Source organism: Dicentrarchus labrax, unplaced genomic scaffold, assembly GCF_905237075.1.
Source record: "Dicentrarchus labrax unplaced genomic scaffold, dlabrax2021, whole genome shotgun sequence".
Lineage (NCBI taxonomy): Eukaryota > Metazoa > Chordata > Actinopteri > Moronidae > Dicentrarchus > Dicentrarchus labrax.
In genome coordinates, this window is record NW_026136713.1 from 19,290,825 (window position 1) to 19,314,658 (window position 23,834).

At 47.5% G+C, this 23,834-nt stretch overlaps 1 protein-coding gene and 14 non-coding genes across 15 annotated transcripts; 9 read left to right on the forward strand and 6 right to left on the reverse strand.

The window, feature by feature from the left end:
- Positions 1-98: 98 nt before the first annotated feature.
- On the reverse strand, positions 99-171 carry trnaa-agc (transfer RNA alanine (anticodon AGC)). The gene has a single exon. It is a non-coding gene; the product is annotated as a tRNA-Ala (tRNA).
- A 106-nt stretch (positions 172-277) lies between these two features.
- On the forward strand, positions 278-359 carry trnas-gcu (transfer RNA serine (anticodon GCU)). The gene has a single exon. It is a non-coding gene; the product is annotated as a tRNA-Ser (tRNA).
- A 715-nt stretch (positions 360-1,074) lies between these two features.
- Positions 1,075-1,147, reverse strand: trnaa-agc (transfer RNA alanine (anticodon AGC)). The gene has a single exon. It is a non-coding gene; the product is annotated as a tRNA-Ala (tRNA).
- A 106-nt stretch (positions 1,148-1,253) lies between these two features.
- On the forward strand, positions 1,254-1,335 carry trnas-gcu (transfer RNA serine (anticodon GCU)). Its single transcript has one exon. It is a non-coding gene; the product is annotated as a tRNA-Ser (tRNA).
- Positions 1,336-2,050: 715 nt separating this feature from the next.
- trnaa-agc (transfer RNA alanine (anticodon AGC)) lies at positions 2,051-2,123 on the reverse strand. Its single transcript has one exon. It is a non-coding gene; the product is annotated as a tRNA-Ala (tRNA).
- Positions 2,124-2,229: 106 nt separating this feature from the next.
- trnas-gcu (transfer RNA serine (anticodon GCU)) lies at positions 2,230-2,311 on the forward strand. The gene has a single exon. It is a non-coding gene; the product is annotated as a tRNA-Ser (tRNA).
- Positions 2,312-3,196: 885 nt separating this feature from the next.
- trnas-gcu (transfer RNA serine (anticodon GCU)) lies at positions 3,197-3,278 on the forward strand. The gene has a single exon. It is a non-coding gene; the product is annotated as a tRNA-Ser (tRNA).
- Positions 3,279-3,989: 711 nt separating this feature from the next.
- On the reverse strand, positions 3,990-4,062 carry trnaa-agc (transfer RNA alanine (anticodon AGC)). The gene has a single exon. It is a non-coding gene; the product is annotated as a tRNA-Ala (tRNA).
- A 106-nt stretch (positions 4,063-4,168) lies between these two features.
- On the forward strand, positions 4,169-4,250 carry trnas-gcu (transfer RNA serine (anticodon GCU)). Its single transcript has one exon. It is a non-coding gene; the product is annotated as a tRNA-Ser (tRNA).
- A 1,870-nt stretch (positions 4,251-6,120) lies between these two features.
- Positions 6,121-23,206, forward strand: LOC127375194 (uncharacterized). Its single transcript, XM_051421111.1, has 9 exons — positions 6,121-7,114; positions 7,213-7,293; positions 7,372-7,440; positions 7,749-8,289; positions 8,376-9,505; positions 10,249-10,515; positions 21,397-21,551; positions 21,636-22,141; positions 22,225-23,206. The coding sequence occupies exons 1-9, from the start codon at positions 6,121-6,123 to the stop codon at positions 22,865-22,867; spliced, it is 4,386 nt and encodes a 1,461-aa protein (XP_051277071.1). The 3' UTR covers positions 22,868-23,206.
- On the forward strand, positions 13,218-13,299 carry trnas-gcu (transfer RNA serine (anticodon GCU)). Its single transcript has one exon. It is a non-coding gene; the product is annotated as a tRNA-Ser (tRNA).
- trnaa-agc (transfer RNA alanine (anticodon AGC)) lies at positions 14,015-14,087 on the reverse strand. The gene has a single exon. It is a non-coding gene; the product is annotated as a tRNA-Ala (tRNA).
- Positions 14,194-14,275, forward strand: trnas-gcu (transfer RNA serine (anticodon GCU)). The gene has a single exon. It is a non-coding gene; the product is annotated as a tRNA-Ser (tRNA).
- Positions 14,963-15,035, reverse strand: trnaa-agc (transfer RNA alanine (anticodon AGC)). The gene has a single exon. It is a non-coding gene; the product is annotated as a tRNA-Ala (tRNA).
- Positions 15,142-15,223, forward strand: trnas-gcu (transfer RNA serine (anticodon GCU)). The gene has a single exon. It is a non-coding gene; the product is annotated as a tRNA-Ser (tRNA).
- Positions 23,207-23,834: the final 628 nt, after the last annotated feature.

Here is a 23,834-nt window from a genome sequence, read left to right on the forward strand (position 1 = left end):
GACTAAGAAGACCATCACCATCCGAGTGAAGTTTGTCCATCCATTTAACGTCTTTCAGTCACTGACTCATCGACAGAACAGAGGAAACTAAAGCCTTGTGGAGAATGCGGGCATCGATCCCGCTACCTCTCGCATGCTAAGCGAGCGCTCTACCATTTGAGCTAATTCCCCTTGTAGACTTGCTCAATGACTTGTGTGCCAAGCTGACATGTGCTCAACTTTGTTTGCTTTGTCAGGACAGCGCGTCCGGCGGTCCCTTTGAAAACAGGCTGCCAAAGACGAGGTGGCCGAGTGGTTAAGGCGATGGACTGCTAATCCATTGTGCTCTGCACGCGTGGGTTCGAATCCCATCCTCGTCGCAGTTGAGTTATGTTGAGTCTCCCGTGTCTACAGGTCAACAAGCTAAAGTTCTATAGGTAATGTTAAAAAATTGATTGCAATAAGATGGCCCTTTTAGTGATTCCTAATTCTTGCTCTTCAGTGGTTTCTTTTCATGTCTCCTTTTGAAATGAGCACAATTACGGCCCTGTGGCAAAACTTGCTAGATTACGACAAAACAGCCAGTGCCAGACACCTGGACAAAACTAGGCCAACCAATTGGCGGCTTACGTCACCCAAAAACAAGACTGAATTCACTCTTGGGGTGGCCAGCCTGAAGAGAAGTGCGCTTCCCTCCACAGGGCTGTGTGTGCTTGAAACAATCATAGAAATCCAAAGAAGGTGGTTTCAAATAATGGAATAGTAATAAGGAGCACTTGCCTGCAGTTGGTGGAGGTGAATAAGAACGCTGTTAAGCAGAGGTACAAGCGCAGAGCGGACGACAAGCTGGTTTTGCAGGGAATTAACTTGCCCAGTGGTGGCTGGGGCACTAACTCCAGTTACCGTCCACAGCCGCTGGAAGAAGAACACACGTACAGTGCACCACAAGGCAGAGAGAGCAATGCAACTAAGTAGGCTTTCAGGCAGCGGTATGAAGGACTAAGAAGACCATCACCATCCGAGTGAAGTTTGTCCATCCATTTAACGTCTTTCAGTCACTGACTCATCGACAGAACAGAGGAAACTAAAGCCTTGTGGAGAATGCGGGCATCGATCCCGCTACCTCTCGCATGCTAAGCGAGCGCTCTACCATTTGAGCTAATTCCCCTTGTAGACTTGCTCAATGACTTGTGTGCCAAGCTGACATGTGCTCAACTTTGTTTGCTTTGTCAGGACAGCGCGTCCGGCGGTCCCTTTGAAAACAGGCTGCCAAAGACGAGGTGGCCGAGTGGTTAAGGCGATGGACTGCTAATCCATTGTGCTCTGCACGCGTGGGTTCGAATCCCATCCTCGTCGCAGTTGAGTTATGTTGAGTCTGCCGTGTCTACAGGTCAACAAGCTAAAGTTCTATAGGTAATGTTAAAAAATTGATTGCAATAAGATGGCCCTTTTAGTGATTCCTAATTCTTGCTCTTCAGTGGTTTCTTTTCATGTCTCCTTTTGAAATGAGCACAATTACGGCCCTGTGGCAAAACTTGCTAGATTACGACAAAACAGCCAGTGCCAGACACCTGGACAAAACTAGGCCAACCAATTGGCGGCTTACGTCACCCAAAAACAAGACTGAATTCACTCTTGGGGTGGCCAGCCTGAAGAGAAGTGCGCTTCCCTCCACAGGGCTGTGTGTGCTTGAAACAATCATAGAAATCCAAAGAAGGTGGTTTCAAATAATGGAATAGTAATAAGGAGCACTTGCCTGCAGTTGGTGGAGGTGAATAAGAACGCTGTTAAGCAGAGGTACAAGCGCAGAGCGGACGACAAGCTGGTTTTGCAGGGAATTAACTTGCCCAGTGGTGGCTGGGGCACTAACTCCAGTTACCGTCCACAGCCGCTGGAAGAAGAACACACGTACAGTGCACCACAAGGCAGAGAGAGCAATGCAACTAAGTAGGCTTTCAGGCAGCGGTATGAAGGACTAAGAAGACCATCACCATCCGAGTGAAGTTTGTCCATCCATTTAACGTCTTTCAGTCACTGACTCATCGACAGAACAGAGGAAACTAAAGCCTTGTGGAGAATGCGGGCATCGATCCCGCTACCTCTCGCATGCTAAGCGAGCGCTCTACCATTTGAGCTAATTCCCCTTGTAGACTTGCTCAATGACTTGTGTGCCAAGCTGACATGTGCTCAACTTTGTTTGCTTTGTCAGGACAGCGCGTCCGGCGGTCCCTTTGAAAACAGGCTGCCAAAGACGAGGTGGCCGAGTGGTTAAGGCGATGGACTGCTAATCCATTGTGCTCTGCACGCGTGGGTTCGAATCCCATCCTCGTCGCAGTTGAGTTATGTTGAGTCTACAGGTCAACAAGCTAAAGTTCTATAGGTAATGTTAAAAAATTGATTGCAATAAGATGGCCCTTTTAGTGATTCCTAATTCTTGCTCTTCAGTGGTTTCTTTTCATGTCTCCTTTTGAAATGAGCACAATTACGGCCCTGTGGCAAAACTTGCTAGATTACGACAAAACAGCCAGTGCCAGACACCTGGACAAAACTAGGCCAACCAATTGGCGGCTTACGTCACCCAAAAACAAGACTGAATTCACTCTTGGGGTGGCCAGCCTGAAGAGAAGTGCGCTTCCCTCCACAGGGCTGTGTGTGCTTGAAACAATCATAGAAATCCAAAGAAGGTGGTTTCAAATAATGGAATAGTAATAAGGAGCACTTGCCTGCAGTTGGTGGAGGTGAATAAGAACGCTGTTAAGCAGAGGTACAAGCGCAGAGCGGACGACAAGCTGGTTTTGCAGGGAATTAACTTGCCCAGTGGTGGCTGGGGCACTAACTCCAGTTACCGTCCACAGCCGCTGGAAGAAGAACACACGTACAGTGCACCACAAGGCAGAGAGAGCAATGCAACTAAGTAGGCTTTCAGGCAGCGGTATGAAGGACTAAGAAGACCATCACCATCCGAGTGAAGTTTGTCCATCCATTTAACGTCTTTCAGTCACTGACTCATCGACAGAACAGAGGAAACTAAAGCCTTGTGGAGAATGCGTGCATCGATCCCGCTACCTCTCGCATGCTAAGCGAGCACTCTACCATTTGAGCTAATTCCCCTTGTAGACTTGCTCAATGACTTGTGTGCCAAGCTGACATGTGCTCAACTTTGTTTGCTTTGTCAGGACAGCGCGTCCGGCGGTCCCTTTGAAAACAGGCTGCCAAAGACGAGGTGGCCGAGTGATTAAGGCGATGGACTGCTAATCCATTGTGCTCTGCACGCGTGGGTTCGAATCCCATCCTCGTCGCAGTTGAGTTATGTTGAGTCTCTTCTACAGGTCAACAAGCTAAAGTTCTATAGGTAATGTTAAAAAATTGATTGCAATAAGATGGCCCTTTTAGTGATTCCTAATTCTTGCTCTTCAGTGGTTTCTTTTCATGTCTCCTTTTGAAATGAGCACAATTACGGCCCTGTGGCAAAACTTGCTAGATTACGACAAAACAGCCAGTGCCAGACACCTGGACAAAACTAGGCCAACCAATTGGCGGCTTACGTCACCCAAAAACAAGACTGAATTCACTCTTGGGGTGGCCAGCCTGAAGAGAAGTGCGCTTCCCTCCACAGGGCTGTGTGTGCTTGAAACAATCATAGAAATCCAAAGAAGGTGGTTTCAAATAATGGAATAGTAATAAGGAGCACTTGCCTGCAGTTGGTGGAGGTGAATAAGAACGCTGTTAAGCAGAGGTACAAGCGCAGAGCGGACGACAAGCTGGTTTTGCAGGGAATTAACTTGCCCAGTGGTGGCTGGGGCACTAACTCCAGTTACCGTCCACAGCCGCTGGAAGAAGAACACACGTACAGTGCACCACAAGGCAGAGAGAGCAATGCAACTAAGTAGGCTTTCAGGCAGCGGTATGAAGGACTAAGAAGACCATCACCATCCGAGTGAAGTTTGTCCATCCATTTAACGTCTTTCAGTCACTGACTCATCGACAGAACAGAGGAAACTAAAGCCTTGTGGAGAATGCGGGCATCGATCCCGCTACCTCTCGCATGCTAAGCGAGCGCTCTACCATTTGAGCTAATTCCCCTTGTAGACTTGCTCAATGACTTGTGTGCCAAGCTGACATGTGCTCAACTTTGTTTGCTTTGTCAGGACAGCGCGTCCGGCGGTCCCTTTGAAAACAGGCTGCCAAAGACGAGGTGGCCGAGTGGTTAAGGCGATGGACTGCTAATCCATTGTGCTCTGCACGCGTGGGTTCGAATCCCATCCTCGTCGCAGTTGAGTTATGTTGAGTCTGCCGTGTCTACAGGTCAACAAGCTAAAGTTCTATAGGTAATGTTAAAAAATTGATTGCAATAAGATGGCCCTTTTAGTGATTCCTAATTCTTGCTCTTCAGTGGTTTCTTTTCATGTCTCCTTTTGAAATGAGCACAATTACGGCCCTGTGGCAAAACTTGCTAGATTACGACAAAACAGCCAGTGCCAGACACCTGGACAAAACTAGGCCAACCAATTGGCGGCTTACGTCACCCAAAAACAAGACTGAATTCACTCTTGGGGTGGCCAGCCTGAAGAGAAGTGCGCTTCCCTCCACAGGGCTGTGTGTGCTTGAAACAATCATAGAAATCCAAAGAAGGTGGTTTCAAATAATGGAATAGTAATAAGGAGCACTTGCCTGCAGTTGGTGGAGGTGAATAAGAACGCTGTTAAGCAGAGGTACAAGCGCAGAGCGGACGACAAGCTGGTTTTGCAGGGAATTAACTTGCCCAGTGGTGGCTGGGGCACTAACTCCAGTTACCGTCCACAGCCGCTGGAAGAAGAACACACGTACAGTGCACCACAAGGCAGAGAGAGCAATGCAACTAAGTAGGCTTTCAGGCAGCGGTATGAAGGACTAAGAAGACCATCACCATCCGAGTGAAGTTTGTCCATCCATTTAACGTCTTTCAGTCACTGACTCATCGACAGAACAGAGGAAACTAAAGCCTTGTGGAGAATGCGGGCATCGATCCCGCTACCTCTCGCATTGCGCTTACTACTTCTTGTCAATTTCGCCAAAGTAAGCCCAAAGTAAGCCCAAATTAGCCAATCACGTTTCTCCCCTGGGCTTACATTGGGCTTACTTTTGACCAATCACGTTTCTCCCCTGGGCTTACATTGGGCTTACTTTTGACCAATCACGTTCGTCCTCCCTGTGGCTTGCTTGTCGGCGTTCGGTACGCTAGTGTTATCAGTGTCAGCTATCGGATACTGCCCAATCGCATTGGTGTTTTCATCTATTTATCAATCTTAAGGTAAGATATACTTTTTAGACGTGATGTAGCATTATCGGACACATTTTCTGCTTCATCCCTAGGTGTTGTCATTTCAGATAGCTAACAGTAACAGTGATGTTAATGTACGATAGCTAGCATTATGTTAATACTAGCTATCGTACATTAACATTACTGTTAATGTTAATGTATCGCTAAATCCATTCATGTGAATAATGACAGATCCAACCAGCTTTTGATTTTATCAGACACAAATGCATAATATTTATTTTATGAGAAATGTTTGTATTTTATTTCTGTTTGTGTACAACCAAAAACGAGTCTCAGTCTCCTGTATTGCTGGAGTGTGTGTTTTCATTTCAATACTTATCTTATTGCTGGAAACTTCAGTAAAAGAAATTAACAAAGCACTCCTTGTGGATTATTAATGGGTTTTATCAGGTCCTCTTCCACAGGTGTATACCATCAAGCACCTAGATTATGAATGCAGACTGCATGGTGCTTGATTAATACACCTGTGGAAAGGGACCTGATGAAACCCATGAACTGAAATCCCATCACATTACTGAGACCAGTGTTAGCTGTCTAGTCCTGCAAACTAGGAAAGCAGCAGGAAGGCAGCATACTTACAATAAATAATGTCATTAGTTTTAGCTGTATGAATGGTACCAATGTTGTGACGTTAGATACACTGTAACAGAGGTTGCCTCCCCTCATTTAAAATAAATAATGCCCACAGACAAACAATGATTTAGCCCTGGGGGCAGGCAACCTGTGGTACAGTTGAATATACAGTGGACTGTACACACTTACATGCAGGTATCTTTCAGATGACTAGAGGTAACAGTCTTTTTCTTATTTTCATTCAGAAGATGTATGCCTACCCAGTTTTTCGCCGCCAGTCAGCCGGGTCGACCAGACTTCTCATGGCGCCGTCGGAGGAGGCAAAGAAAGTGGAAAGTGGGAAGTCTGGAAGGGCTAAACCCAAAGAGGAGGTGCTGGCAGAGGCCACTACTTTTGTCACTGGCCACAGTGGAGACCCCACTGACAGGTTTTTAGTACTGGCTCACTGCAAGCTTCAGTTTGGCATGTACCAGGGCCAGAGATTTAGATGGCTCCTGGAGAACAGTCTTGGCTATGCAGTGTATTTAGTGCATAGTATTGCTAGGGAAACAGTGCAGGCAAACCCTCTGTCAGAGAATAAACAGCTGTTCCAGCAGTACACTTCTCGCATCAGAGAGATGACAGAGGAACTGGAGAAGTTTAGGAAGAAGCAGGAAATGCAGGCTAAAGCGCGGGAAACTGGAGACCAGGGCTGTTTGATGGTGGAGTTCGGAGAATTCCAGGGCCGCTCCATGAAGGAGGTTTATGAGGACCAGAGCAAAGAGGCCCAGGCCCTCATCAAGTACCTGGTTAAAGCAGATGCCCGGCCCAACACCAACATGGCCATTTTCAAGGCATATGTCTTGAAGAGACGCACATCTGCCTCCAGAGCCTCTGCACCTCCACCTGCAGCCTCCAGAGCCTCTGCACCTCCACCTGCAGCCTCCAGAGCCTCTGCACCTCCACCTGCAGCCTCCAGAGCCTCTGCACCTCCACCTGCAGCCTCCAGCGCCTCTGCACCTACACCTGCAGCCTCCAGAGCCTCTGCACCTACACCTGCAGCCTCCAGAGCCTCTGCACCTACACCTGCAGCCTCCAGTGCCTCTGCACCTACACCTGCAGCCTCCAGCGCCTCTGCACCTCAACCTGCAGGAATCCAAACGGGCACATGGAAGCCTGCCACTGTGAAAGCGCTGCTGGCACGTGGCAAAAAGATGTCTCCCTCACAGCTGGCCAGAAAGCTGATGTCACCAGTTAAACCCTGTGAGTAGGAGTGTGAATTTTGAATTTCCCCTACAGCAGTTCTACATGTATAGCTTTACCATTTACCTGACTACACAGACTTGTCCACTTTTTTCCAGCTCCAGCACCGCGGTGCACCTTAACTCCAGCTGCAAAACCCCCGACCGAACACATGGCCCACCGGCAGCTTTTCCCTACTTGTAAGTATGCACCATCTTGCATACATTTGTCTCTGTGTATTAAAAGTAAGCCTAATAGTTTTAACATTTGTTCTCCAGGGACTTCTGAGGCTGATGATGAGGAACTGGTATCTGCTGCATCGCAATGTGAAGCACAGCTAGATACAGGTGTGGCATATGACACAAATGCAAATATTGTGAAAGTGTTTAATGAGCGCTAGGAAATATTATATTGTGGAAAATTTCTACATTTTAGATATTTTTCTTCACAGTGCAGAATTATATCACATCAACCGGAATGCATTCTTTGAGTGCACTTCTTAAAAGAAGTGTACACTGGGTTCTTTGCTGTTTCTTTCTGTTGTATTTCTGCACTGTGCCTGTTTGTGAGCTGCATTTATGGCATATAACTATCAAATGCAACAGTCAACCTAATATTGTTTTGCTGCCTGTTTGCTTCATCTCTCCTTCATTAGCTCTTGCAACCACTGTGCATCTGGAGGCCTGTGCCGATCCCCCTCCAGTAGCGATACCAGGTCTTCTTGTTCATCAGCCACCAGCTGAGCTTCCCAGTCACTGGAAGGATCAGCTTCCACCTTTCCAGCAAGAGTGGATTCGGCACACATTGTTCAAGGCCAACCCACGAACCGGCAAGCCAGAGCTAGTGGCCCAGCTGAAACTTTGGTGGCATCCACCTCAGCCCCTCCTCATTCACACCCAGCCTCCCGCCTCACCTGACCACTTCTTCTGTCGGCCGCTGTTCTTATGGATGCCCCATAAGATGTGGCTGTTTCCTGTTGTCTGTGTTCGTCCAGCCTGTGGCAAGCACCGACTAACAGCAGCAGGACTGTACCGAACAGTGCGCAAGGTGTTGGACATTGACGGGTGGTATGACCTTGCCACTGAGTACCTGGAGTGCAAACGCTGCTCAAAAAAGTATCCTGCTTGGTCCGAGGACATCTTATCACAGCTGGATATGGGCCACCGCAGCCAGTTTCCAGCGTTGCTAACATACAGGTAATTCATAATGGATGTCAATTATTAGGTGCTTTTATTTGTGTTGTTTGTGTTATTTTTTAGACATTACACTCTTCTTTCCTTAGATACTCTTGTGACATCCGGGTGCTGAGAATGATGAGGGAGAGGACAATGGGCAACAGTGTGACTCAGCTGTACAAAAAGCTGCTGGAACAACACAGCGAAGCATGGACGCAGCGTGTCCTGCAGTACCTGACAGCTTGTGAACCATTCACAAGGTTTTCTGTTGTGCGCCCCCCTGCTTTCGCTGAGCCTCCCCTCTTATCTGCCCTTCCCAAGCCTAAGTGGCTGTTAGCTGTGTATGCCAGGGATGTTCTAGGGCGACTGCATGAGGTGAAGGCCAAAATAACCTCCATCTTTGGCTCTGTCCTCAAGATGGACTCCACAAAAAAGGTCACCAAGAAACTTGCTGGTGCTGCTGCAGGTACAGCTGCCTGGTGCACCAATGTGGGAAATGAGCACGGTCAAGTTCTTGTCTCAGTCCTGACAGCCGGTGAGGGACAAGCACTGGACGCTATGGCTGCTGGCCTGATGAAGCGGTACAGGGAGGCAGGAGAGGTGGCACCCAAAATCTTGTACGTGGACAGAGACTGCTGCAGTCAGCATGGCCCTTGTCGGGTGAAGGCCATGTTTTCAGAGTGGGACGGGCTTCAAGTGCGCCTTGATATATGGCATTTCATGCGCCGGTTTGCTGCAGGCGTCACAACAGAGGCTCACCCTCTGTACGGCATTTTTATGGCACGCCTGTCCACGTGCATATTTGAGTGGGATCCGGAGGATGTTGCTGCTCTTCGCCGCGCCAAGGAGGGTGAGCTGGCAGCAAGGAGGATTGGCCACATCTCCGAGGAGGCGGTGACCACTCGCATCACCCGGAGGGAGTTGGCGCTGCACTGCAGGAGGAAGACCAGAGGGGTGGAGGAGACCATCAGGCTGATTGGGTCACTGATCGGTCTGTTTGACGGTGCAAGTGGGAAGGACACTCTGGGCGTTCCTCTGCTGGACCACGAACGCATCCAGCAGATATGGCAGGAGCAGGAGAAACACGTGGGCTGTATCCAAGACCCAGAGGACTTCCTGCTCTACATCAAGACAGGCACCCTGAAGAAAGGAGGTGTGGAGCTGTGCTGCTACAGGTGTGCCCGTGGCTCTACCTCCCTGGAGTCCTTCCACCTCCACCTAAACAGATTTATTCCAGGTATTGCATACATATGGGTTACTAGTTTCTGATATTTCTAATATTACAGCCCTATTACATGTTACAGATTCTTCATAGCATCTCATACGTAGTGAATATCTTGTTCAATTGTGACAAACGCTTCTTTGTTTATTTAACCTTCAGGAACCAGTGCCAGTGATGCACATTTCCAGGCGTATCTTCTTGAAGGGCTGATGCGCTGGAATGATGACCGGATGGAGGACGCCGTAAAAGGAGTACCTTCCATCCGCTCTTATGGCAGCGCTCTGAGAGAGGCAGTGGATCAGCTCAGCCGAAAGGTGCTAGGGAGACGCTGGGATGAGCGCTATCGCACCCCTGGAGCGTACACAGGTAAGAAATGATCCCTCATCCAACATGAGAAAGAATAACTTAATTAATTTGTTCTTTAATAACACTATTTATTAATCCATTTAACCTTTAAAGTATTATATATTATACAGCAATTGGGTTCTGTGGAATTATTTGTTTCTGATCCCCGGGACATCCCCACTCTGACACACTGTTTTAATGTTAGTTAGTTGGCAGTAGAATTGTTGTATAAAAGCAATATAGCACTTGTGATCGTGGGGTTGGTAATGGATAATCCACCGGTGTTGTTACCTGCGCTCGTGCCTACGGCCGAACAACACCGGTGGATTATCCATTACCAACCCCGCGATCACGAGTGCTATATTGCTTAAACATATTAAGAATACTTCCTTTTTTCTGTTTTGTTTTTGTAGGTGAATTGCTGGGAATGGAGTACTTGTACAACCAGACCGGCAAAACACTGACTCCAGTGCTCCAGAACCCAGAGGAGGAGGACAGGCTGGTGGAGGAAGTCAGTGATGAGGACGTACAAGATGAGGGATTTGCAGAAGAGATCACAGAGGACATCACAGTTCCTGTGCTCGAGGAGGATGACCCCTGCCGTCATCTGGAGAACAGGCCCTCACCGTTGAGTCCTCAGGCCCCTCCACCTCAGGCCCCTCCACCTCAGGCCCCTCCACCTCAGGCCCCTGCATCACCTGCTGATCTGCCGTCCACGTCACGTGATGGAGGACAACATCCTGCTGCTGCCCCTTCAGTGCTGCCTGACACCTCTGAGGCTACACGGGAGAGTGAAAATAATCTGTCCGACGAGGCTCAGGTAAGACACTTTAACGGCTATTTCAATCCAATCTCAAAGACATTTTATTTCCCATTTATTACTATTAATCAATCCATTTATTAGGGAGCAGTCATTGGACCGGATGGGATCGCTGGGTGGGACAAGGTCCAGGATCTCGCTGCTTACCTGGTGGGTCTCCGTGAGGTGTCTTACCTCACTGAGCTGCAGGTGATCCAGGTCATCCAGCTGTGGACAGCTCTCCCTGAAGGCGACAAGGAGCGGGTCGACTACCAGCCTCGTCATCAGCAGCGACTGACAAGTGGCCGTTTTAAGGCTCCCAAGCGGTCTGGAGTCACGCCGGGTGTGGAGAGCGTGAAGCGCTGCTTGATAGGACATCCTGGGGGGCCAGCTCAGTGGCCCAACACCAGCCGCTTGGTTGAGGCCATGTGCATAAGGCTGTGCACTTTGCACAAGAAAACCACCAAGAAGGCTGGATTGTCCACCCCCAGATGGTCTAAAATTCTCGGCGACTATCACCACATCCGGGACTTAGTGCTCAACAGTCCAAGGGTTATGGTGGAGACAATGATCCAGCTGTTTGAGCTTAATCAGCGGACACTCATTCAATGGTAGGTCAGGCACATCATTTACCTCAAATTGACTGAATAGTTCTCTAATGAATAAATATCTAACACAAATGATCTTCTCTCAGGTTTCAACGGAGGCTGAAGAGCCAGGAGATGAGTATCCTTTCTCAGGGAATGGCTCCAACCAACCTGATTCCTGTGGCACCTGACCAGCTTCCACCACCGAAGGAACGACTGCAGCTCCTTCCTTCAGCATCAGGCCCACGGCATGAATTTGTCCTCCCTCCAAATCTGGAAGGGCAGGCTCCTGTTTTGCGGCCAGGCCGACGGCCAGCTGCTGCCACCAGGGAGTGCCCCATCGCACCTGCCCCCACGGCACCAGACATTGCACAGCCCATTGCAGCTCCTGGGATGTTGCCTAGGGTAGGGATTTGCATCCTCAACCCAGACAACACTGTGGCCTGCGTACTGCCAGCTTCTGGTGCCTCAACATCCAGTGCAGGCCCAGCTCCACTTGTTCCTGCACCTGCTACTCCTGTGTCCCGGTTCACGCACAGGAACAGGCGCCAGCGGGCCCTTGAGGAGGAGAGTGGAGTCCACAAGAGGAAATATGCGAGAGGGGTCACCTACAATACCTGTAGCCATTGTGGGCAGCCCAAGACAAAGGAGTTTGGGCACAGTCGTCATGGCAGTGCCACCTTCTGCTCACGTGCCTCAAATGGCAAATCTCTTGAAGAGTGGTTGGCAGAACAGAGAGCAGAAAAATAAGTTTTTAACTATGTTTTGCTTGTATATATTTTATATTGTGTGTTTGCGTGTATAGTTCCCTGTATGTATATAGTTTTATATAGTGATAATCTGAAGAGTGTGTTTTCATTTCAATACTTGTTTATTTTACATAAGTTTTTATCAATGTTTTGCTTGTATATATTTTATATTGTGTGTTTGCGTGTATAGTTCCCTGTATGTATATAGTTTTATATAGTGATAATCTGAAGAGTGTGTTTTCATTTCAATACTTGTTTATTTTACATCTTGTGTTCAGATACATTAAATCTGATTATACCAACATTTAAGACTCAGCCTGTGCATCATCAAAAAAGCTCCATATTGTCCCACAGTCTTTGAAGGCATATTTTATTGTTATCATTCTTTTAACAGAAACAGAAATAAACATCACAAGTCATTGGGGTCCATATGATCTTAAACCCAAAGCAGTAATCTTCATAATAAGCACAAAATAATAAGTATTAATCAATACAATGACATGAAATTGCTATGGCACACTTTATTATTATAGATAGATAGATAGATAAATATAAACATTACTAGGCATTGGGGGGCATATCTCTTAAAGCTAAAGCAAAAAGCTCCATATTGTCCCACAGTCTTTGAAGGCACATTTTATTGTTATCATTCTTTTAACAGAAACAGAAATAAACATCACAAGTCATTGGGGTCCATATGATCTTAAACCCAAAGCAGTAATAGTAATATACATATAAGTGATAGATAGATATAAACATTACTAGTCATTGAGGGGCATATATCTTAAAGCTAAAGCAATGCTCTTAATAATACACACGAAAATAATAAGTATTAATCAATGCAATGACGTGAAATAACTATGGGATTTCTGACCACTAAGGGGCGGCATAGCTTGGGCATTTAAATCTAGAACGCACCTTGTCCGGCAGACCGCAGGTTCGAATCCAGCTACGGCGGGTGACTCGATAAACATATAGCTCGAAATCGGTCACAACGCACAGGGATATCACCTGGATGTTGTTGCAGGGGAAAATATATCTGTTATTACATTATTCAGTATTTTTCACTTGCGTGAGGGGGCGGAAAGATTGGCTCCCTTCCTTTGCGCAGCGAGCGCTCTACCATTTGAGCTAATTCCCCTTGTAGACTTGCTCAATGACTTGTGTGCCAAGCTGACATGTGCTCAACTTTGTTTGCTTTGTCAGGACAGCGCGTCCGGCGGTCCCTTTGAAAACAGGCTGCCAAAGACGTGGTGGCCGAGTGGTTAAGGCGATGGACTGCTAATCCATTGTGCTCTGCACGCGTGGGTTCGAATCCCATCCTCGTCGCAGTTGAGTTATGTTGAGTCTCCCGTGTCTACAGATCAACAAGCTAAAGTTCTATAGGTAATGTTAAAAAATTGATTGCAATAAGATGGCCCTTTTAGTGATTCCTAATTCTTGCTCTTCAGTGGTTTCTTTTCATGTCTCCTTTTGAAATGAGCACAATTACGGCCCTGTGGCAAAACTTGCTAGATTACGACAAAACAGCCAGTGCCAGACACCTGGACAAAACTAGGCCAACCAATTGGCGGCTTACGTCACCCAAAAACAAGACTGAATTCACTCTTGGGGTGGCCAGCCTGAAGAGAAGTGCGCTTCCCTCCACAGGGCTGTGTGTGCTTGAAACAATCATAGAAATCCAAAGAAGGTGGTTTCAAATAATGGAATAGTAATAAGGAGCACTTGCCTGCAGTTGGTGGAGGTGAATAAGAACGCTGTTAAGCAGAGGTACAAGCGCAGAGCGGACGACAAGCTGGTTTTGCAGGGAATTAACTTGCCCAGTGGTGGCTGGGGCACTAACTCCAGTTACCGTCCACAGCCGCTGGAAGAAGAACACACGTACAGTGCACCACAAGGCAGAGAGAGCAATGCAACTAAGTAGGCTTTCAGGCAGCGGTATGAAGGACTAAGAAGACCATCACCATCCGAGTGAAGTTTGTCCATCCATTTAACGTCTTTCAGTCACTGACTCATCGACAGAACAGAGGAAACTAAAGCCTTGTGGAGAATGCGGGCATCGATCCCGCTACCTCTCGCATGCTAAGCGAGCGCTCTACCATTTGAGCTAATTCCCCTTGTAGACTTGCTCAATGACTTGTGTGCCAAGCTGACATGTGCTCAACTTTGTTTGCTTTGTCAGGACAGCGCGTCCGGCGGTCCCTTTGAAAACAGGCTGCCAAAGACGAGGTGGCCGAGTGGTTAAGGCGATGGACTGCTAATCCATTGTGCTCTGCACGCGTGGGTTCGAATCCCATCCTCGTCGCAGTTGAGTTATGTTGAGTCTACAGGTCAACAAGCTAAAGTTCTATAGGTAATGTTAAAAAATTGATTGCAATAAGATGGCCCTTTTAGTGATTCCTAATTCTTGCTCTTCAGTGGTTTCTTTTCATGTCTCCTTTTGAAATGAGCACAATTACGGCCCTGTGGCAAAACTTGCTAGATTACGACAAAACAGCCAGTGCCAGACACCTGGACAAAACTAGGCCAACCAATTGGCGGCTTACGTCACCCAAAAACAAGACTGAATTCACTCTTGGGGTGGCCAGCCTGAAGAGAAGTGCGCTTCCCTCCACAGGGCTGTGTGTGCTTGAAACAATCATAGAAATCCAAAGAAGGTGGTTTCAAATAATGGAACAGTAATAAGGAGCACTTGCCTGCAGTTGGTGGAGGTGAATAAGAACGCTGTTAAGCAGAGGTACAAGCGCAGAGCGGACGACAAGCTGGTTTTGCAGGGAATTAACTTGCCCAGTGGTGGCTGGGGCACTAACTCCAGTTACCGTCCACAGCCGCTGGAAGAAGAACACACGTACAGTGCACCACAAGGCAGAGAGAGCAATGCAACTAAGTAGGCTTTCAGGCAGCGGTATGAAGGACTAAGAAGACCATTACCATCCATTTAACGTCTTTCAGTCACTGACTCATCGACAGAACAGAGGAAACTAAAGCCTTGTGGAGAATGCGGGCATCGATCCCGCTACCTCTCGCATGCTAAGCGAGCGCTCTACCATTTGAGCTAATTCCCCTTGTAGACTTGCTCAATGACTTGTGTGCCAAGCTGACATGTGCTCAACTTTGTTTGCTTTGTCAGGACAGCGCGTCCGGCGGTCCCTTTGAAAACAGGCTGCCAAAGACGAGGTGGCCGAGTGGTTAAGGCGATGGACTGCTAATCCATTGTGCTCTGCACACGTGGGTTCGAATCCCATCCTCGTCGCAGTTGAGTTCTGTTGAGTCTGCCGTGTCTACAGGTCAACAAGCTAAAGTTCTATAGGTAATGTTAAAAAATTGATTGCAATAAGATGGCCCTTTTAGTGATTCCTAATTCTTGCTCTTCAGTGGTTTCTTTTCATGTCTCCTTTTGAAATGAGCACAATTACGGCCCTGTGGCAAAACTTGCTAGATTACGACAAAACAGCCAGTGCCAGACACCTGGACAAAACTAGGCCAACCAATTGGCGGCTTACGTCACCCAAAAACAAGACTGAATTCACTCTTGGGGTGGCCAGCCTGAAGAGAAGTGCGCTTCCCTCCACAGGGCTGTGTGTGCTTGATACAATCATAGAAATCCAAAGAAGGTGGTTTCAAATAATGGAATAGTAATAAGGAGCACTTGCCTGCAGTTGGTGGAGGTGAATAAGAAGGCTGTTAAGCAGAGGTACAAGCGCAGAGCGGACGACAAGCTGGTTTTGCAGGGAATTAACTTGCCCAGTGGTGGCTGGGGCACTAACTCCAGTTACCGTCCACAGCCGCTGGAAGAAGAACACACGTACAGTGCACCACAAGGCAGAGAGAGCAATGCAACTAAGTAGGCTTTCAGGCAGCGGTATGAAGGACTAAGAAGACCATCACCATCCGAGTGAAGTTTGTCCATCCATTTAACGTCTTTCAGTCACTGACTCATCGACAGAACAGAGGAAACTAAAGCCTTGTGGAGAATGCGGGCATCGATCCCGCTACCTCTCGCTTGCGCTTACTACTTCTTGTCAATTTCGCCAAAGTAAGCCCAAAGTAAGCCCAAATTAGCCAATCACGTTTCTCCCCTGGGCTTACTTTGGGCTTACTTTTGACCAATCACGTTTCTCCCCTGGGCTTACATTGGGCTTACTTTTGACCAATCACGTTCGTCCTCCCTGTGGCTTGCTTGTCGGCGTTCGGTACGCTAGTGTTATCAGTGTCAGCTATCGGATACTGCCCAATCGCTTTGGTGTTTTCATCTATTTATCAATCTTAAGGTAAGATATACTTTTTAGACGTGATGTGGCATTATCGGACACATTTTCTGCTTCATCCCTAGGTGTTGTCATTTCAGATAGCTAACAGTAACAGTGATGTTAATGTACGATAGCTAGCATTATGTTAATACTAGCTATCGTACATTAACATTACTGTTAATGTTAATGTATCGCTAAATCCATTCATGTGAATAATGACAGATCCAACCAGCTTTTGATTTTATCAGACACAAATGCATAATATTTATTTTATGAGAAATGTTTGTATTTTATTTCTGTTTGTGTACAACCAAAAACGAGTCTCAGTCTCCTGTATTGCTGGAGTGTGTGTTTTCATTTCAATACTTATCTTATTGCTGGAAACTTCAGTAAAAGAAGTTAACAAAGCACTCCTTGTGGATTATTAATGGGTTTTATCAGGTCCTCTTCCACAGGTGTATACCATCAAGCACCTAGATTATGAATGCAGACTGCATGGTGCTTGATTAATACACCTGTGGAAAGGAACCTGATGAAACCCATGAACTGAAATCCCATCACATTACTGAGACCAGTGTTAGCTGTCTAGTCCTGCAAACTAGGAAAGCAGCAGGAAGGCAACATACTTACAATAAATAATGTCATTAGTTTTAGCTGTATGAATGGTACCAATGTTGTGACGTCAGATACACTGTAACAGAGGTTTCCTCCCCTTATTTAAAAAAAATAATGCCCACAGACAAATAATGATTTAGCCCTGGGGGCAGGCAACCTCTGGTACAGTTGAATATACAATGGAATGTACACACTTACATGCAGGTATCTTTCAGATGACTAGAGGTAACAGTCTTTTTCTTATTTTCATTCAGAAGATGTATGCCTACCCAGTTTTTCGCCGCCAGTCAGCCAGGTCGACCAGACTTCTCATGGCGCCGTCGGAGGAGGCAAAGAAAGTGGAAAGTGGGAAGTCTGGAAGGGCTAAACCCAAAGAGGAGGTGCTGGCAGAGGCCGGTACTTTTGTCACTGGCCACGGTGGAGACCCCACTGACAGGTTTTTAGTACTGGCTCACTGCAAGCTTCAGTTTGGCATGTACCAGGGCCAGAGATTTAGATGGCTCCTGGAGAACAGTCTTGGCTATGCAGTGTATTTAGTGCATAGTATTGCTAGGGAAACAGTGCAGGCAAACCCTCTGTCAGAGAATAAACAGCTGTTCCAGCAGTACACTTCTCACATCAGAGAGATGACAGAGGAACTGGAGAAGTTTAGGAAGAAGCAGGAAATGCAGGCTAAAGCGCGGGAAACTGGAGACCAGGGCTGTTTGATGGTGGAGTTCGGAGAATTCCAGGGCCGCTCCATGAAGGAGGTTTTTGAGGACCAGAGCAAAGAGGCCCAGGCCCTCATCAAGTACCTGGTTAAAGCAGATGCCCGGCCCAACACCAACATGGCCATTTTCAAGGCATATGTCTTGAAGAGACGCACATCTGCCTCCAGAGCCTCTGCACCTCCACCTGCAGCCTCCAGAGCCTCTGCACCTCCACCTGCAGCCTCCAGAGCCTCTGCACCTCCACCTGCAGCCTCCAGCGCCTCTGCACCTACACCTGCAGCCTCCAGCGCCTCTGCACCTACACCTGCAGCCTCCAGCGCCTCTGCACCTACACCTGCAGCCTCCAGCGCCTCTGCACCTCAACCTGCAGGAATCCAAACGGGCACATGGAAGCCTGCCACTGTGAAAGCGCTGCTGGCACGTGGCAAAAAGATGTCTCCCTCACAGCTGGCCAGAAAGCTGATGTCACCAGTTAAACCCTGTGAGTAGGAGTGTGAATTTTGAATTTCCCCTACAGCAGTTCTACATGTATAGCTTTACCATTTACCTGACTACACAGACTTGTCCACTTTTTTCCAGCTCCAGCACCGTGGTGCACCTTAACTCCAGCTGCAAAACCCCGACCGAACACATGGCCCACTGGCAGCTTTTCCCTACTTGTAAGTATGCACCATCTTGCATACATTTGTCTCTGTGTATTAAAAGTAAGCCTAATAGTTTTAACATTTGTTCTCCAGGGACTTCTGAGGCTGATGATGAGGAACTGGTATCTGCTGCATCGCAATGTGAAGCACAGCTAGATACAGGTGTGGCATATGACACAAATGCAAATATTGTGAAAGTGTTTAATGAGCGCTAGGAAATATTATATTGTGGAAAATTTCTACATTTTAGATATTTTTCTTCACAGTGCAGAATTATATCACATCAACCGGAATGCATTCTTTTTGTGCACTTCTTAAAAGAAGTGTACACTGGGTTCTTTGCTGTTTCTTTCTGTTGTATTTCTGCACTGTGCCTGTTTGTGAGCTGCATTTATGGCATATAACTATCAAATGCAACAGTCAACCTAATATTGTTTTGCTGCCTGTTTGCTTCATCTCTCCTTCATTAGCTCTTGCAACCACTGTGCATCTGGAGGCCTGTGCCGATCCCCCTCCAGTAGCGATACCAGGTCTTCTTGTTCATCAGCCACCAGCTGAGCTTCCCAGTCACTGGAAGGATCAGCTTCCACCTTTCCAGCAAGAGTGGATTCGGCACACATTGTTCAAGGCCAACCCACGAACCGGCAAGCCAGAGCTAGTGGCCCAGCTGAAACTTTGGTGGCATCCACCTCAGCCCCTCCTCATTCACACCCAGCCTCCCGCCTCACCTGACCACTTCTTCTGTCGGCCGCTGTTCTTATGGATGCCCCATAAGATGTGGCTGTTTCCTGTTGTCTGTGTTCGTCCAGCCTGTGGCAAGCACCGACTAACAGCAGCAGGACTGTACCGAACAGTGCGCAAGGTGTTGGACATTGACGGGTGGTATGACCTTGCCACTGAGTACCTGGAGTGCAAACGCTGCTCAAAAAAGTATCCTGCTTGGTCCGAGGACATCTTATCACAGCTGGATATGGGCCACCGCAGCCAGTTTCCAGCGTTGCTAACATACAGGTAATTCATAATGGATGTCAATTATTAGGTGCTTTTATTTGTGTTGTTTGTGTTATTTTTTAGACATTACACTCTTCTTTCCTTAGATACTCTTGTGACATCCGGGTGCTGAGAATGATGAGGGAGAGGACAATGGGCAACAGTGTGACTCAGCTGTACAAAAAGCTGCTGGAACAACACAGCGAAGCATGGACGCAGCGTGTCCTGCAGTACCTGACAGCTTGTGAACCATTCACAAGGTTTTCTGTTGTGCGCCCCCCTGCTTTCGCTGAGCCTCCCGTCTTATCTGCCCTTCCCAAGCCTAAGTGGCTGTTAGCTGTGTATGCCAGGGATGTTCTAGGGCGACTGCATGAGGTGAAGGCCAAAATAACCTCCATCTTTGGCTCTGTCCTCAAGATGGACTCCACAAAAAAGGTCACCAAGAAACTTGCTGGTGCTGCTGCAGGTACAGCTGCCTGGTGCACCAATGTGGGAAATGAGCACGGTCAAGTTCTTGTCTCAGTCCTGACAGCCGGTGAGGGACAAGCACTGGACGCTATGGCTGCTGGCCTGATGAAGCGGTACAGGGAGGCAGGAGAGGTGGCACCCAAAATCTTGTACGTGGACAGAGACTGCTGCAGTCAGCATGGCCCTTGTCGGGTGAAGGCCATGTTTTCAGAGTGGGACGGGCTTCAAGTGCGCCTTGATATATGGCATTTCATGCGCCGGTTTGCTGCAGGCGTCACAACAGAGGCTCACCCTCTGTATGGCATTTTTATGGCACGCCTGTCCACGTGCATATTTGAGTGGGATCCGGAGGATGTTGCTGCTCTTCGCCGCGCCAAGGAGGGTGAGCTGGCAGCAAGGAGGATTGGCCACATCTCCGAGGAGGCGGTGACCACTCGCATCACCCGGAGGGAGTTGGCGCTGCACTGCAGGAGGAAGACCAGAGGGGTGGAGGAGACCATCAGGCTGATTGGGTCACTGATCAGTCTGTTTGACGGTGCAAGTGGGAAGGACACTCTGGGCGTTCCTCTGCTGGACCACGAACGCATCCAGCAGATATGGCAGGAGCAGGAGAAACACGTGGGCTGTATCCAAGACCCAGAGGACTTCCTGCTCTACATCAAGACAGGCACCCTGAAGAAAGGAGGTGTGGAGCTGTGCTGCTACAGGTGTGCCCGTGGCTCTACCTCCCTGGAGTCCTTCCACCTCCACCTAAACAGATTTATTCCAGGTATTGCATACATATGGGTTACTAGTTTCTGATATTTCTAATATTACAGCCCTATTACATGTTACAGATTCTTCATAGCATCTCATACGTAGTGAATATCTTGCTCAATTGTGACAAACGCTTCTTTGTTTATTTAACCTTCAGGAACCAGTGCCAGTGATGCGCATTTCCAGGCGTATCTTCTTGAAGGGCTGATGCGCTGGAATGATGACCGGATGGAGGACGCCGTAAAAGGAGCACCTTCCATCCGCTCTTATGGCAGCGCTCTGAGAGAGGCAGTGGATCAGCTCAGCCGAAAGGTGCTAGGGAGACGCTGGGATGAGCGCTATCGCACCCCTGGAGCGTACACAGGTAAGAAATGATCCCTCATCCAACATGAGAAAGAATAACTTAATTAATTTGTTCTTTAATAACACTATTTATTAATCCATTTAACCTTTAAAGTATTATATATTATACAGCAATTGGGTTCTGTGGAATTATTTGTTTCTGATCCCCGGGACATCCCCACTCTGACACACTGTTTTAATGTTAGTTAGTTGGCAGTAGAATTGTTGTATAAAAGCAATATAGCACTTGTGATCGTGGGGTTGGTAATGGATAATCCACCGGTGTTGTTACCTGCGCTCGTGCCTACGGCCGAACAACACCGGTGGATTATCCATTACCAACCCCGCGATCACGAGTGCTATATTGCTTAAACATATTAAGAATACTTCCTTTTTTCTGTTTTGTTTTTGTAGGTGAATTGCTGGGAATGGAGTACTTGTACAACCAGACCGGCAAAACACTGACTCCAGTGCTCCAGAACCCAGAGGAGGAGGACAGGCTGGTGGAGGAAGTCAGTGATGAGGACGTACAAGATGAGGGATTTGCAGAAGAGATCACAGAGGACATCACAGTTCCTGTGCTCGAGGAGGATGACCCCTGCCGTCATCTGGAGAACAGGCCCTCACCGTTGAGTCCTCAGGCCCCTCCACCTCAGGCCCCTCCACCTCAGGCCCCTGCATCACCTGCTGATCTGCCGTCCACGTCACGTGATGGAGGACAACATCCTGCTGCTGCCCCTTCAGTGCTGCCTGACACCTCTGAGGCTACACGGGAGAGTGAAAATAATCTGTCCGACGAGGCTCAGGTAAGACACTTTAACGGCTATTTCAATCCAATCTCAAAGACATTTTATTTCCCATTTATTACTATTAATCAATCCATTTATTAGGGAGCAGTCATTGGACCGGATGGGATCGCTGGGTGGGACAAGGTCCAGGATCTCGCTGCTTACCTGGTGGGTCTCCGTGAGGTGTCTTACCTCACTGAGCTGCAGGTGATCCAGGTCATCCAGCTGTGGACAGCTCTCCCTGAAGGCGACAAGGAGCGGGTCGACTACCAGCCTCGTCATCAGCAGCGACTGACAAGTGGCCGTTTTAAGGCTCCCAAGCGGTCTGGAGTCACGCCGGGTGTGGAGAGCGTGAAGCGCTGCTTGATAGGACATCCTGGGGGGCCAGCTCAGTGGCCCAACACCAGCCGCTTGGTTGAGGCCATGTGCATAAGGCTGTGCACTTTGCACAAGAAAACCACCAAGAAGGCTGGATTGTCCACCCCCAGATGGTCTAAAATTCTCGGCGACTATCACCACATCCGGGACTTAGTGCTCAACAGTCCAAGGGTTATGGTGGAGACAATGATCCAGCTGTTTGAGCTTAATCAGCGGACACTCATTCAATGGTAGGTCAGGCACATCATTTACCTCAAATTGACTGAATAGTTCTCTAATGAATAAATATCTAACACAAATGATCTTCTCTCAGGTTTCAACGGAGGCTGAAGAGCCAGGAGATGAGTATCCTTTCTCAGGGAATGGCTCCAACCAACCTGATTCCTGTGGCACCTGACCAGCTTCCACCACCGAAGGAACGACTGCAGCTCCTTCCTTCAGCATCAGGCCCACGGCATGAATTTGTCCTCCCTCCAAATCTGGAAGGGCAGGCTCCTGTTTTGCGGCCAGGCCGACGGCCAGCTGCTGCCACCAGGGAGTGCCCCATCGCACCTGCCCCCACGGCACCAGACATTGCACAGCCCATTGCAGCTCCTGGGATGTTGCCTAGGGTAGGGATTTGCATCCTCAACCCAGACAACACTGTGGCCTGCGTACTGCCAGCTTCTGGTGCCTCAACATCCAGTGCAGGCCCAGCTCCACTTGTTCCTGCACCTGCTACTCCTGTGTCCCGGTTCACGCACAGGAACAGGCGCCAGCGGGCCCTTGAGGAGGAGAGTGGAGTCCACAAGAGGAAATATGCAAGAGGGGTCACCTACAATACCTGTAGCCATTGTGGGCAGCCCAAGACAAAGGAGTTTGGGCACAGTCGTCATGGCAGTGCCACCTTCTGCTCACGTGCCTCAAATGGCAAATCTCTTGAAGAGTGGTTGGCAGAACAGAGAGCAGAAAAATAAGTTTTTAACTATGTTTTGCTTGTATATATTTTATATTGTGTGTTTGCGTGTATAGTTCCCTGTATGTATATAGTTTTATATAGTGATAATCTGAAGAGTGTGTTTTCATTTCAATACTTGTTTATTTTACATAAGTTTTTATCAATGTTTTGCTTGTATATATTTTATATTGTGTGTTTGCGTGTATAGTTCCCTGTATGTATATAGTTTTATATAGTGATAATCTGAAGAGTGTGTTTTCATTTCAATACTTGTTTATTTTACATCTTGTGTTCAGATACATTAAATCTGATTATACCAACATTTAAGACTCAGCCTGTGCATCATCAAAAAAGCTCCATATTGTCCCACAGTCTTTGAAGGCATATTTTATTGTTATCATTCTTTTAACAGAAACAGAAATAAACATCACAAGTCATTGGGGTCCATATGATCTTAAACCCAAAGCAGTAATCTTCATAATAAGCACAAAATAATAAGTATTAATCAATACAATGACATGAAATTGCTATGGCACACTTTATTATTATAGATAGATAAATATAAACATTACTAGGCATTGGGGGGCATATCTCTTAAAGCTAAAGCAAAAAGCTCCATATTGTCCCACAGTCTTTGAAGGCACATTTTATTGTTATCATTCTTTTAACAGATACAGAAATAAACATCACAAGTCATTGGGGTCCATATGATCTTAAACCCAAAGCAGTAATAGTAATATACATATAAGTGATAGATAGATATAAACATTACTAGTCATTGAGGGGCATATATCTTAAAGCTAAAGCAATGCTCTTAATAATACACACGAAAATAATAAGTATTAATCAATGCAATGACGTGAAATAACTATGGGATTTCTGACCGCTAAGGGGCGGCATAGCTTGGGCATTTAAATCTAGAACGCACCTTGTCCGGCAGACCGCAGGTTCGAATCCAGCTACGGCGGGTGACTCGATAAACATAT

Coding starts and splice junctions, on each gene's coding strand:
- LOC127375194 (XM_051421111.1), top strand. CDS start 6,121: ATGTATGCCTACCCAGTTTTTCGCCGCCAGTCAGCCGGGTCGACCAGA. Junction 7,115..7,212: donor GATGTCACCAGTTAAACCCT/GTGAGTAGGAGT, acceptor ACTTTTTTCCAG/CTCCAGCACCGCGGTGCACC. Junction 9,506..10,248: donor CCTAAACAGATTTATTCCAG/GTATTGCATACA, acceptor TTGTTTTTGTAG/GTGAATTGCTGGGAATGGAG.